At 39.0% G+C, this 14,565-nt stretch overlaps 1 protein-coding gene across 1 annotated transcript in view; it reads left to right on the top strand.

The window, feature by feature from the left end:
* ELP3 (elongator acetyltransferase complex subunit 3) overlaps window positions 1-14,565 on the top strand; it is a 150,192-nt gene that overhangs the window by 35,469 nt on the left and 100,158 nt on the right. Inside the window, exons 6-7 of the mRNA XM_006884929.1 lie at window positions 7,243-7,369; window positions 10,719-10,912. Of these exons, the coding sequence (XP_006884991.1) occupies window positions 7,243-7,369; window positions 10,719-10,912 (321 nt within the window). The remainder of the gene's footprint in view (window positions 1-7,242; window positions 7,370-10,718; window positions 10,913-14,565) is intronic.

Below are 14,565 nucleotides of genomic sequence, written 5' to 3' on the forward strand. Positions count from 1 at the left end.
TCATTAGGCAGCAGAGATCATTGGCCTAGAATGGTGAAGGCAGGTTTTAGCGAGCAGGTCAGGTGTATGCTGAGTTGGACTTCAAAGGCCATTTTACCTAAATCCATATGATTGGAGGGAAGAATGAAGGAGAATGAAAGGGAACACATGAGCCAGGATTTTAGAAACAATCAAGAAGAATGTCAGGCTAAGTGCGTTGGAATTTTTCCTTTGATAATGAACATCTGGTAAGTATTTTGAGCACATAGAAGGTATATGTGGAGGGAGATAACCTGAATAGAAAGCATTTTTCTTTAAGAAGGCTGGAATCTGGAACACTGGTAGGATTGCTGTGGTAGTTAAGGGCCTGTGCTAGATACGGAGCTGTGCAAATGGAGAAAAAGAAAATCTCCTGAAAGCCAGGAGGACTTTCTGATGAAAATGACATCTAAGGTGATGAGGAAATGAGTTAGTCAAGTCAGGGAGAGCAAGACTGTTTCAAGCAGAAAGAAAACTGTCAGTAACTTCCCCAAAGATGGAGCACATAGCACTTTCAGGAAACTCAATTTGTAGAGCATGAAGACAGGAGAATAATAAAAGATGAAGCTAAAAAAATAAAGCTGCAGAGAGGTCAAGGTTAGAGGTTGGTATAAGTCCTAAGAGAAGCTGTGGTGGTGACAGTGCGTAAGCACTCTTCTGCTAACAGAAAGGTTGGCAATTAGATTCCACCAGCCACTCGGTCGCCAGGAGGACAATGCAGTAGTCAGCTTCCATAGGAGTAAGCTTTAGAAACCCAGCCGGGCAATTCTGCTTTATCCTGTAGGGCTGAAATGCATTGGATTGATGCCATAGCAACAGCTTGTAAGCCACAGGTTATACAAAGAGTGTACTTGCCTACTAACCTAGAGGTTCGAAGAAGGAACCTGCTTAGTGAAGGAAGGTCCTGGCATTTTGCTCCCATTGCATTTACACTGACGAAAACTCAATAGTACAGTTCTACTCTAACATGTAGTGTGCTATATGTCTGCATCATCTTGTTGGCATCATTAAGTGATCCAGGTCTCTGGGTAATATAAGTGGTTTATCCATGACTGCTGATCTAAATTTGGTGATTGAAACCTATGTAGTGCAACTGCAGAAGAAAAGACCTGGAATGGGTGGAAATTATCGAACAATATTCATTGATATCACATGCAAGCAACTACTGCTGAAGATCATTCAAAATGGCCGGCACAGTACATAGATAAGGAGCTGCCAGAAGTTCAGGCAGGATTTAGAAGAGGCCGTGGCACCAGATATATCACTGCTGATGTCAGATGGATCTTGGCTGAAAGTAAGGAATACCAGCAGAATGTCTGTGCTTTAGTAACTATGCAAAGTCATTTGACTGTGTGGATCATGACAAGTTGTGGTTGACATTGAGAAGAATGGGAATCCCAGAGCACTTGATTGTGCTTATGAGGAACCTATATTTGGACCAGGAGGCTGTTGTGCGAATGAAGCGAGGGAACACTGCATGGTTTGGAATTGGGAAGGGAGTGTGTCAGGGTTGTATTCTCTCTCCATACCTATTCAATCTATATACTGAGCAGATTATCCGAGAAGCTGGACTCTGTGAGGAGGAGTGTGGTATCAGGATTGGAGGGAGACTCATTAGTAATCTGCATTATGCCACAGAACCTCGCTTGCTGGAGGTGAGGAGGACTTAAAGCACTTGTTGCAGAAGATCAAGGAATGCAGCCTTTGGTTTGGATTGCATCTCAATGTCAGGAAAACAAAGATTCTTACCACTGGACTGATAGACAGTGTCGTGACAGATGGAGAGGAATAGCCTCATTTTGTTTGGATCCACAAGTTACACCATGGGTACCAGAAGTCAGGAAATAAAAGAGGCGCATTGCACTGGGAAAATCTGCAATTAGGGGCCTTTCTAAATTATTGAAGAGTACTGATGTAATTTTGAAGACTAAGGGGTATCTGATTAAGGGCATGATCTTTTCTGATTACTAGCTCCGCATCTAGGACCTGGGCAATGAATAAGGGTGACAGAAAAAGAATTGATGCCTTTGAGCTGTGGTATTGGAGAAGAGCACTGAATATCCCATGGACAGCCAAGAGAATGAACAGATATGCCTTGGAGAGAGTACAGCTGAATGCTCTTTGGAGGCAAGAATGATAAGGCTTTGCCTTACATACTTTGGGCATATTGCTATTTCTTGGAGAAGGACATGATGCTGCGAAGGGTGGAGTATCAGTGAAGGAGAAGACCCTCAACCAGGTTGATTGATAATGGTGACTGCTGGAATGGGCTCTTGTGTGTCAGGAGATGTGAGGATGGTGGAGGATAGAACAGAGTTCAGATCTTTTCTTTGTAGGGTTGCTATGAGTCATGCTGGACTCAACAGTACCTAACAACAGCAACAACATCACAGGTGAGACCATCCTAGGAAATAATTCTACTTTGTAACACACATGGTATCTGTGAGTTTTAACCAACTTGGCAGCAGTGGGTTTTAGTTTTATTTTAATCCAAGTACAAGTAGCAAACCATTCCAGAGGCATTAAGTTGTGGTGTGAACACATCTTTGTTTTAGAAATATCACTATAGATAGAGGATGGAGAATGGGATAGGAAGATCTGGTAGCCAACCTGAAGGTTCACAGTTTGGATCCACCAGCTGCTCCATGAGCAAAAGATAGGCAGCCTCCTCCTGTGCAGTTTACAGACTCTGAAAACCCACTGGAGGGTCAGCTATAGATCGGTTCTGACTCAACAGTACATAACAACAATATGGAGAATGAGTTAGATTAGAACAAGGTAAAGAAAGGAGTTCAGTTAAGTGTATTCTTGAAATAATTTAAGCAATTAATAATGTTTCTTTGAAAAAAAAATGGTATAGACTGAAAATTAAGTCATGGAAGAATAAGAAGTAGAGGAGACACAGTTTCCACCTTGAGTAAATGGATGGAGATGATGAGACTACTCACTAAGGTAAAGGTCACGGTATCATTACAGTTGATGAGTGAAGATGAGTTTCATTACAGGTTATTGAGTTTTAGATACTTGTAAAACAGCCACTTGGAGGTTTGCGTTAGAGCAGGGATCTAAGAGAACATTCTGCAGCGCTTAAAATGTTCTGTAATTGAACTACCCCAATTGCAGTACAGCCGAGGAAATGGGCAGTTAATTTTAATGAATTTAGATGTAAATTTGAGTAACCCCATGTACATAGGACTCCCACATTGTGTATTACAGATTTATAGTATTAGATGTTTGAGTGTGGAATTCAGGAGAGAACTCTAGCCCATCATAAAAAATTAAGAATCATTAGAAAAAGGGCTTAGAAATTGAACCCAACAAAATGGATAGGATCGTCTAAAGAAAGTGAAATGGCATCAGTGATCTCTAGGCTCTATCTGTGGTGAACAAAAACTTCTTGGTTGTGAAAAGAAGGATTAACTCAAGGAGCTCTATGGCATAGTGTTAATTTTTCAGGCAGCTAACTGAGAGACTGACAGTTCGAATCCATCAGCTTTTCCTTGTGAGAAAGATGGACAGTTCCCTCCTGTAAAGATTTATAGCTCCAGAAACCCATAATGGTTGCTGTGAGTCAGAACTCACTTAGCAGCAGGAAGTTGGGGTGTTTTTTTTTCCAGAATTTTTTTATTTTATTTTAATGAAAGTTTACAGAGACTTTGGATTTCCATTCATTGTTGCACATTTTCCTCCCCACTCAACCCTCCCACTAGTTTGCTTTTCTCTTTGAAAATGTAAAAAAAATTATTATTTCATTTTTATACACACACATACACAGCCTGCTTCACTATGCAGCTTTCATTCTGGACTCTCGTCATGAAAATAATACCTAATCATATATTCCTCCTAAACAGTTCTCTGCCTCATCTGTTTCAATGCAGTATACATTATTTATCCCCTCTTAGGTTTCTCTGAACTCCGATTATCAGTCCTGCTTTATAACAGTGGCACTATGTAGTATTTGTCCTTTTGTGATTGAGATACTTCACTCAGCATAATGTCCTTCAGGGTCACCCATCTTGTATAATATTTGATGAGTTCCTTGTTTTTCAATGCGGCATAGTATTCCGTTGTGTGAATATACCACAGCTTCTCTAGCCATTCATTTGTTGATGGGCATTTGGGTTGTTTCCAACTCTTTGCTATTGTGAACAAAGCCACAGTAAACATGGGAGTGCATATATCTGCTTGGTGGCAGTTATGGTCTCTTTGAGGTATATTCTCAGTAGTGGAATTGCTGGGTCAAATGGTATTTCTATTTGCAACTTTTTGAGATAGCACCATACTGCCTTCTATAGTAGTTGCACCATTTTACACTCCCATCAACAGTGAATAAAAGTTCCAGTTACTCTACAACCTTGCCAGCATTTGTTGTTTGCTGTTCTGTTAAGTTTTGCTAATCTGACTGGGGTGAGATAATACCTCATAGTTGTTTTGACTTGCATCTCTCTTAGAGCTAGGGATTTCTTCATGTATTTGTTTGCCATCTGAATGTCTTCTTTGGTGAAGTGTCTGTTCATATCCTGTGCCCATTTTTCATTTGGGTTGTTTTCCTTTATCTTGTTGTGGTGCTCGAGTATTTTATAAATTCTGGATATAAGTACCTAATCAGAACTGACGTTGTTGTTATGTGCCATCGAGTCGCTTGCGACTCATAGCGACTCTAAGTGCAACAGCCCTAAATCCTGCTCTATCCTGTGCCAATTACACTGCCTCTGACACACCCATCCCAATTACCCCAATCACTGAATCAATCCACCTCATAGAGGGTCTTCCCCTCCGGCGCCCTGCCTCCACCCTCCCAAGCATGATGTTCCTCTCCAAAGACCTCTCCCTCCTTACAGCATATCCAAAGTATGTCAGACAAAGCCCCAGAATCCTTGCCTCCAAGGAGCAGCCTGGTTTAACCCTCTCCAGGATGAATCTGATTTCTTGGCAGTCCATGGTACATTCAATACTCTTATCCAGCACCACAGTTCAAAGGCATCAATTCTCCTTCTGTCCTCCCTAGTCATTGTCCAGCTCTCTGATGCATGACAAGTGATTGCAAAAACCATGGCCTGTATCAGGCTCACCTTAGTCTCCAGAGTGACACCATTGCTCTTCAGTACCCTGGAGAGGTCCCTAACAGCAGACTTTCCCATTGCAATACTTTTTTTTTTTAAATTTCCTGGCTACTGGTGCCAAGAGTATTGACCGTGGAGCCAAGCAGACTAAAGTTGTTAACAATCTCAATTTCTTCACCATCCTGATGCTGCCAATTGGTCCAGTGGTGAGAATCTTTGTCTTCTTGACATTGAGCTTCAGTCCATACGGAAGACTGCAGTCCTTGACCCTTTGCAGCAAGTGCATGAGGTCCTCCTCAGTTTCAGCAAGCAGGGTTGTGTCATCTGCATAATGCAGATTGTTACTAGACCTTCCACCAATCCTGACGCACACTTCTCATAGAGCCCACCCTCTCGGATAATCTGTTCTGCATACAGGTTGAAAAGGTATGGAGATAGGGCACATCCCTGGCGTATGCCTTTCCCAATTTTGAACCATGCAGTGTTTCCTTGCTCTGTTCTGACAACTGCCTCTTGGTCCAAGTATAGGACCTGACATTACCAAATATTTTTTCCCAGTCTTCTCTTTTTACGCTGTTGGAGAAGTTTATGAATGTGCACAGGGATTTCATTCTTAGAGGGTCCCATTCATCTATTTTATCTCCTCCTGGTTGTAGGTTTTTTATTATGCTTGGAAGACTGTTTATGTTGTGGATTAAGGCTTCTAGAGTTCTTCCAAGCTTTTCTCTAATGAAGTTTATAGTCTTTGGTTTTAGTCCTAGGTCCTTGATCCACTTTGAGTTGGTTTTTGTGTATGGAGTGAGGTGTGGATCTTTCTTTAGTTTTCTATACAGAGTTTTCCAATTTTGCCAAAACAGTTTTTTAAAAAGGCTGTCGTTTCCTCACCTAACTGATTTCATCTCCTTGTCAAAAATCAGTTGACTGTAGATAGACAGGCTGATTTCCGGGTTCTCAGTTCTATTCCATTGATATATGTGTCTGTCGTTGTACCAGTACCACGCTGTCTTGACCACGACAGCAGTGTAGTAGGATTTGAAATCAGGGAGTGAGATACCCCGTACCTTGTTTCTCTTTTTTTTTTTTTTGGTTGTTGTTGTTTCTCTTTTTAAAGAGCAGCAGGAAGTGTTTAGTATTTTGTTGTCCATAAATGTTATTTGGAGCTCTGGTGGCCTAGTGGTCAGAAGCTGTGCTGGAATCCCAAAGTCATGCAGTTTGAACCCACCAGGTACTCCTCGGGAGAAGGATGAGCTGTGTAATTGTCTCTGAAAACTGCTGGAAGGTTAGCTATGGGTCAGTTCCAACTCAACGGTACACAACAACCGTTACTAGGACTAGCTTCTTCCTTGGATATGAACCAAAATGCAGTTATGATAATTTTTCCAGTTGGCCTCAAATGATTTGCTTTCTTACCAAGTTATTCTGTTGTCTCACTTTTCTGTTAAAGTTGTCTCCAAACTCTTCTCCAAAGCAGAGTAAAATCTGTTTTGTCTTCCTCTCTACAAATGATTATGTAAGATTTGTAAAGGAAAGAACAGAACAAGCCCGCTGCTTCCACATGAATTAGAGCTCATTATTCTTGTTTTTAGCATAGATATTTACATATTGAAGTTTATTTCAGCTGATGAGGCTAACCAAAGTAATTTTAGTATAAATTAACTCCTGCAAACTCAGTCATTATTTTCAGAACTTTGAATAAGTGTATAAGAGAATTTCTGAAAAATATCTCACAGGTAAGCCTTCACAACACCTCCCCCCACACCCCCTTTCCCCCAGCCTTATAAAGCAATTCAGGCTACCTTTATTTCAACATTGTAAATGAGACTGGCTTTATTTTATTATTCTAAGCCTTTTTAGAAGTGAGGAAATTTAAAAACAAAAAAGACTATTTGAGATTTTTCCCACCTGCTATATGTTTCTTTTGGAAGCAGGAGTGGCATCCACTTCTAAAATAGATTGCCTCCGGAAACCATATGAACTTGGAGAAAGGATGAAAGTTATACAGATATATAACTTCGTCCATGGTACCACTCGACAGCACTTAACAAGCAACATATGATTCTTCCTTGTACAGTTTCTGCTAATGTCTCGGAATGTTTGCCTTCTTATGTTAACTTTGTTGTCTATGTTTCTGTGTAACAGGTGGTAAATTTTCTTTCCTCAGGGGCCACACAGTTAAGGCGGTATCTGAATCTTTTCATCTGGCCAAAGATTGTGGTTTCAAAGTTGTAGCTCACATGATGCCTGATCTGCCAAATGTGGGGCTGGAAAGAGACATTGAACAGTTTATCGTAAGTGTGGCCTTCAGCCAGGCTGTCTTTTAAATACCTCTCTGCATGCTTCTTATATTGTCTTTGTTCTAATTGTTTACTGTTATTGTTCTAATTGTTCTCTGTTATTTACATTATAAACGTATATCTTTTTATTGTAGAACTTTAGAAACAGAACAGAGAGACATCCTCAGCCTCAACACCAGACAAAACCCTAATATTTTAATATATTCCCTTCCAGAATTCTTCTTTGCTTGGCCTGTCTTGGATGAGACTGTGTATACTCTGCACACACTGACACACTTCCATATGTATAATAAGTAATTTTTTAAAATTACTTTTCACTTACTCATCCTGTGGCCTGGTTTCTGTTGACATCTTTGAGTATATGTGCAATTGCTGTTAAGTAAATATGTCATCATTTGCTTAACCATTCCCAAATTTTTCAAGATTTACGATATTGCTGAGTTTTTTCATACTGTTACTTACACTATAGTATGCCTTTAACTTTTTAATTAATATTTAAGATTTTTTAATAAATTCCCTGGAATTATGAGGTAAATGTACCACATTTTAAGAATCTTAAAGTTTGAGTCTCAATATACTACTAAGTTGCTCTTAAGAGAGTTGTAACACTTTACACTTATTTTAACAGGATTATCTTTTTACCCCAAATAATTCTCACCTACTTATCTTCTGTCTGTACTCATACACACGTATCTAATAATTTTTTCTTACTGTTTTTTAAAAAATATTTTTATTGAAGTATATGTAACATAAAGTATTTTCTATAAAGCCATTTTTAAGTGCATGGTCCAGTGGTATTAATTAAATTCTCAATGTGGTGCAGCCATTACTCACAATCTGTTTCCACAATTTTACCATCATCTCAAACACAAACCTTGCACCTATTAAATAGTAAGTGCTCATTTCCTACTCTTTCCAGCCCCTAATACCTGTTGTCTGCTTTCTGTCTCTGAATATTCCTCTCTTAGAAATTCCATAGGAAATCTCTAGTAGACCAGATGGTTAGCATTCAAGCAGTTAAGGTCAAAGGTGGGTAACTCAGACCTACCCAGAGGTTACATGGAGCACAAGCCGGGCTAGCTGCTTGCGAGACCTGTTTCTAACCTTAATCTTTAGCCAGATCTTCCTTTGTACAATGAAACCTGTGAGAGCCAGAACTCAGGGGACTGTCCTGGTTTTCCAGATCATGCAAATTTTCCACCTTTGGTGAGATGGTTTCATCACTCTTCTCTCTTTTAGTGGAAAATATCTGTGTTTTACTTCTCTGGCAGTCTTCTGCCTCATACAGGAACCAGCTTTCATAGGTTTTACTGTATGTGGAATCTCCAAGTTCAGAGTCTCTCCAGTTACTTAAAGGAGCAGACTTCATCAAGCTGTATAAGAAAAACTAAGGAGCTCTGTGGCATAGTCCATAGGGAGTTGAACTGCTACGTAAAGGAAGCCTGTTGAAATTCAGCAGTACCTCTGTGGGAGAAAGATGGGCAGCATCCTCCTGTGTGATTTATAGCCTCCGAAAACCTGCTGGAGGTCAGCTTTGAGTCAGCTCCTACAACAATAAATTTGAAGCTTTTTAAGGAGTAAAAATTAAATCCTCCTATTCAGTTTCCCTTCTTTTATTTCCCTGCTATCCCCATCTTGCCCAATAGTGGTACATCTAGTATCCCAGCTGTGGTATGATTTGCTGATATTTGCCCTAGTTTCTTTCACAGCTACTTTGTTTGCAGTTTCCTTCCTTTACCAAATCATTTCTTAATCATCCATCCATTTTCTATCTTCCAAACTTATATTGCTGTCATTTGTCTCCCTCTTACCTATTTTGTTGTTGTCTTTATTCTTTGGTGTTTATATGTCTTTGTTTAAAATCTCTGTTGAGTTTTTTTAGTGTAGTCTTAGAGACAAAAGGGAGGGAAACAACAACTTTAATTTTTCGTATTTAGCTAGTTCAGAGCCATTACCACCAATTTTCATTACTAGAAAAGGAACATGAGTCCAAATGTCTCCTCAATTTACTGTACAAGTACCAGAAAGTACTTTTCTGAAGTCCTGTGTTTGAATGTGGATTTATGTTAGGTAAAGTGGAGCATGGCTTGCATACATGTTCTTTGTGTTTGACTACAGAATGTTTATTAACACGTTGCCGCACACTTTTAAATTGACGACAGTGCTTAGAAACACATTTTTTTTGCCGTCATTTACAGCAACGTGTTAAAGATCTGACAAATCTCTAAATTATAAATAATAGGGGAAATCACATACAATTACAGAAGAATATCTCTAAGTCCAAGTGGTGCACAAAGAAAACAGCATTTAAGAATGTAACAGAAATCAATAAAAGAAATTGAAAAAGTCTGTAATTGCATTTCTCTGAAATGCAAGCTTAACATTGGAAAGCTTTTCAAAAGTAATAGAACCCCAGTCATTACCATCTAGCTGATTCTGACTCATAGTGCCCCGATAGAACAGAGTAGGACTGCCCCATAGGGTCCTGAGGCTGTAATCTTTATGGAAGCCAACTGTCACATCTTTCTCCTGTTCAGTGGATGGTGAGATTGACTGCCGGCCTTTCAGAGCAGCTAGAAGCTTAACCACTAAACCAAAAAGATTTCTTCCTAAGAATACTATCACTCACTTACTATAGCTGACTGTCCAGTGCATTTCTGAGGTGGTAAATCATATGGGAGGAGATTGACCATTTCTCTCCCTCTAAGAATAATATGTTGTTTTTGTGTGCTGTCAAGTAAAAAATGACCCTTAGCTGATCCTTCAGCAGATTTTCAGAGGTAAATTGCACAGGAGGAAATTGCCCATCCTTTTTCCATGGAGTAACTGGTGGATTTGAACTGCTTGTATAGTTCACAAGATATGATTAATACAAGTATACATATACTTATGCCAAGGTGGCAGCGAGAGGGAACTAGATGACTCCATCCATCATCATGCCTTCATTACGTTATATGTTAAGTCAAGATAAGAACAGATTGCCATTGCTAAGTCATAGAAACAAGATCTCCTTATATCCCAAATAGAAAATAGCCAACTAGGATGATATGGTACAAGAAATGAGTATGGCAAAAGTAAATTATTTAGTGATATTGCTATTTTTAGATAAAAATAGGCAGTGTGTATTCCAAGTTAGGAATGATTCCAGCTGTCTTGAAGACAAAATAGGTATATCCAGGTGTCTGCAGAAATTTCTGTGAAGAGTTATATAACGTTTGTAAAAGCGTTGTAAAACGTTTTCAGTTTTGCAGTGTATGTGAGAGAAACCGATTCAGGACTGAAACATCACCATGGGTCATCTATATACTTATCAGAGAATTAATTTTATGTTTTCTGCTCACAGGAGTTTTTTGAGAACCCTGCTTTTCGTCCTGATGGTTTGAAACTCTACCCTACCCTGGTGATTCGTGGAACAGGACTTTATGAGCTTTGGAAATCTGGGAGATACAAGAGTTATTCTCCAAGTGACCTGATAGAATTGGTGGCTCGGATCCTAGCCCTTGTGCCTCCTTGGACTCGAGTTTACCGAGTGCAGAGGTAGTGTGCCATCTTTTATTAAAAAAATAGAGACTGGTTTATAATTCCATTGGAAGTAGTGCGATTTCATATTTAGGATTTTGGTAATGTTTTTAATTAACAATTGAATTCTATCTGCTGTAGGGCTGGAAGCAAAAAAGATAGTCTCTTCAAACTGCTTTGCACTTGCCTTGTTAATTCAGGTCCTCATCTTCCTCTCTGCTAGTGAGCCATGGGTTGAGAAATAAGCACTGTGCTTGCTTCCAAGGATGCTGAGGTCTAGATCAAGATTTCTCCTTGTAGGTCAGCTTCAGTTTAGACTCAGCAATAACTAAATTGAATACTGAGCAGGAGTGCACATAGCCTTCTTTATCTATTTCCTAGTCTCGTCGCTGAGTAACAGAAAGGAGTAGCAATAATTATTCTTTATTATGACTCGATATAAGTGGTGAAAAAATTAAATGTCCTTGATATCATGAGGAAAATAAAGTAATCTTAACTGTTTTCTCTATAGAAAAGAGAAAGTACTAAAGTAGTATCTCATTTGTAGTCCTGAGGAAGTGGGGGTGGGATTGTTTGTTTTTAGTAGAAACATAACCTTAAAGAAACAGGTTAGACTCCATTAAGTTACCTGTATACCATATTTTCTCATATAGTGTGTCTATCTAAATAACACAGGTACACTTAGAAAGCATAACAATGAAAAAATTTGTAAAGGAATTCTGATATACACCAACTCTGGTGCACCAATAAGTATATCACATGTCATAGGTCTTGTGGCATTTCTAGAAGTGACTTTTTTTTTCTGCATTACTCATTCAGTAGTCCAAAACCTTTTGATGATATTTCTAAAATATATAAGCCATGGTCAAGAAGTCATGGATTGAGTTTGATAGTGCCTCATTAATAGGAGAGAAAGAGACAATTGAGAGTATGCTTTTGTTTCTATTGAGTTGGTAATAATATCCATGTTGCTTTTGAATCATCAGTTGGAATCTTAACTTCCTGAAGCTTGCCAGTAAGTCACATGCTAACAAATAGAAGTATAAATAAAGTAAAATCTGAACTGGTATAAATGACATTGAGTAGCTATCAATAAATATCTTGACTCTATCTGTATGACGTAATTATCCAATTATCCGTTATCTTTGGAATCTGCCTTTTAATTGGAGGCACAAATAAAGCTAAACTGATATACTGTTGCTCTTGGCTCCACAATTAAATGGGAAAATCTTATCAGATCTTCTTAAGTGAAATTATTAAGCTATGTTAATTAAGTCTGCTTGCTTCTTAGTCCTTTAGTGTCAATGTCCTCGATTAATCATCATGAAACAATTTAGTTACATGCTTCAAGTATACAAACAGACCTTTGCTTCTTTACACATCTCACTTTTGGACTTTGTGATACTTGTACTAGAACCAGACAGTTATCAATTATATGGTGCACATTTTTGTCCATTTCTGAGTCTAAATCTTAAAGCCTTTTAGGATCATGCCAGGAGGTAAATGTAAATCTTGTGCCACTGACTTCAAAATGGAAGTCATTGTGAGGGCAAGACAAGCAGCAACAGAAAGAAGGAAAAAGAAGAGGATGGAGAAAGGGAATTCTTGGAGACATTCTGATTACGGGGTCAAAGCAAAATAACGTGAATTGAAAAAGTAAATGACTTTACTTGAAACAGTAAACTTTTGTCTAAGGGAACAAAAATCAACTGTCTCTGCAATTCAGATTGAAGCTAAGCTTCTGACAAAAGAGGAATCCCAGATTTGAAAGTGAGTTTTGCCTAGATGTCCAGTTTCATGAGAAGGAATGACTTTTTTGTGAACATGAAAACTGGTATAATAGGCCAGTAACTGCCGATGACTGGGAGCAAAGGGTCATCAGCCTCTGCAAATCCATAACCGAGGAATTCTGTGGGTTTGGTGTCTCTGCACTGAACCCAGTCAAGTTGGCCAAGGCTCCGTTATCTTGCACTCAGCCATCAGGACTGTGTCTGCTTCAGATACTAAAACTAACCCTTACAACTGGACACGAGGGTTTGCTTCACGATAGGCACTGTAGTCATTATGAGCAGGGTGAGATTAAAGATGAAATATTGAAAGATTCTATAAGCAAAATCTTGAATGATGAGGGAAGCATCAGAAAAAGTTGGAAAGAAGAAACCAGAGTTGTTGTACTGAAAAGAATTGTTTGACTGAACCACTTGAGGAAGTAGCAGTGATCAAGAACCAATGAAAGTGAAGAAAGTGCTAAGAGATAGGTAGATGGGGTGATTCTTTTCAAAGTAATCTTTGCTGTTTTTCTAAGCCAGGTATCCTCACAACAGAAAACATAACAAATTGTATTAACTCAACTGGTGCCCATTTAGGGTAATATCTGGCTAGAATTAGTGGTCAGCCACAGATTCAAGACTCTTATGAGTGGGATGAATGGAATTTATAAGTTCACACTATCAGGATGGTTGAAGCAGGTGACATTTACAGATGTCTGAAAATAAATGGCTTCTTCTAATGATCAGTTCCTTCTTGTTGTTATGTGCAGTTGAGTCACTTGTGACTCATAGAGACCCTGTGTATAGTAGCTCTGAACTCTGCTCTATCCCGAACCAGTCTCAATGTCTCCAGCACACTTACCCTTATTATCCCAGTCACTGTATCAATCCATCTCTTCTGAGATCTTCCTCTCCTGCATTGTCCCTCAACTCTTTCAAGCATAATGTCCTTCTCCAAGGAGAAAGGGAAAGTTCTCTTGTTGGTCTTTGGTTTATTTAGTACTCTTCTCCAGCATCACCACTCAGAGGTATCTATTCTTCCGTCATCTTTGGTCATTGTCCTCTGATACATAGCAAGTAATTGTGAAGACCATGGCCTGAATCAGGCATGCTTTAGTCTCCAGACTGACATCATTGCTCTTTACCACTTTTGAGAGGTCCCTGACAGCTGCCTCCGCCAGAGCAATTCCTCTTTTGATACTTTCCAACTTATTAGTTTCCTGCTTTTCCTGTATTCATACTCTTTGGTATCAACATGATAGCCCATTTCCAACACAAACTCATTTAGTTCTCCATTTGTTACATTTGGTTTAAGAAAATAACTCTTAGATGACATTTTCATAGGGTCATTTTTAACCCAGTAACATTCACTTCACTGGACAGAGGGGGAAAATTGAAGTCAGCAGCATGTTTATAAAGTCTTGGTGAGTGAGCCCTGTCTTGTCTTTGCTCAATCAGTACTAGAAGAAATCACAGTGCTAGAGATATGGTGTAAGCATTTCAAAGAGGCTTTTCCTAGTTAGAAAGAATTTCTCTTAAAAGCCTGTCTTGCATCTAGTCATTAGCTTAATGACTATCCAGTCTCGTTTAAACAATAGACTCTTGTGTTTCAATACAGTGAATGCTATACAAATCGTTCATAATCTTCTATATTTCAATGGCTGACAGAATCCTCTTACAGTCTGTCTTTTATTATTTTACATACACATTTATCATTATAATGGACATGTATATAGTGGTTTATAGTTACTTAACAGGGATATCAAGGGTATCATCCAGGAAGAGTGCAAACGGTCATTGCAATGACAGAAGAGGAAGAAAAGACCAAAATGGATGTCAGAAGAGACTCTGAAAATTGCACTGGAGCGCAGAGAGGCCAGAGCACAGGGAAGAATTCAACTT

Source organism: Elephantulus edwardii, unplaced genomic scaffold (assembly GCF_000299155.1).
Source record: "Elephantulus edwardii isolate Elephantulus edwardi_28Jun2011 unplaced genomic scaffold, EleEdw1.0 scaffold00038, whole genome shotgun sequence".
In the NCBI taxonomy this organism is placed as follows: domain Eukaryota; kingdom Metazoa; phylum Chordata; class Mammalia; order Macroscelidea; family Macroscelididae; genus Elephantulus; species Elephantulus edwardii.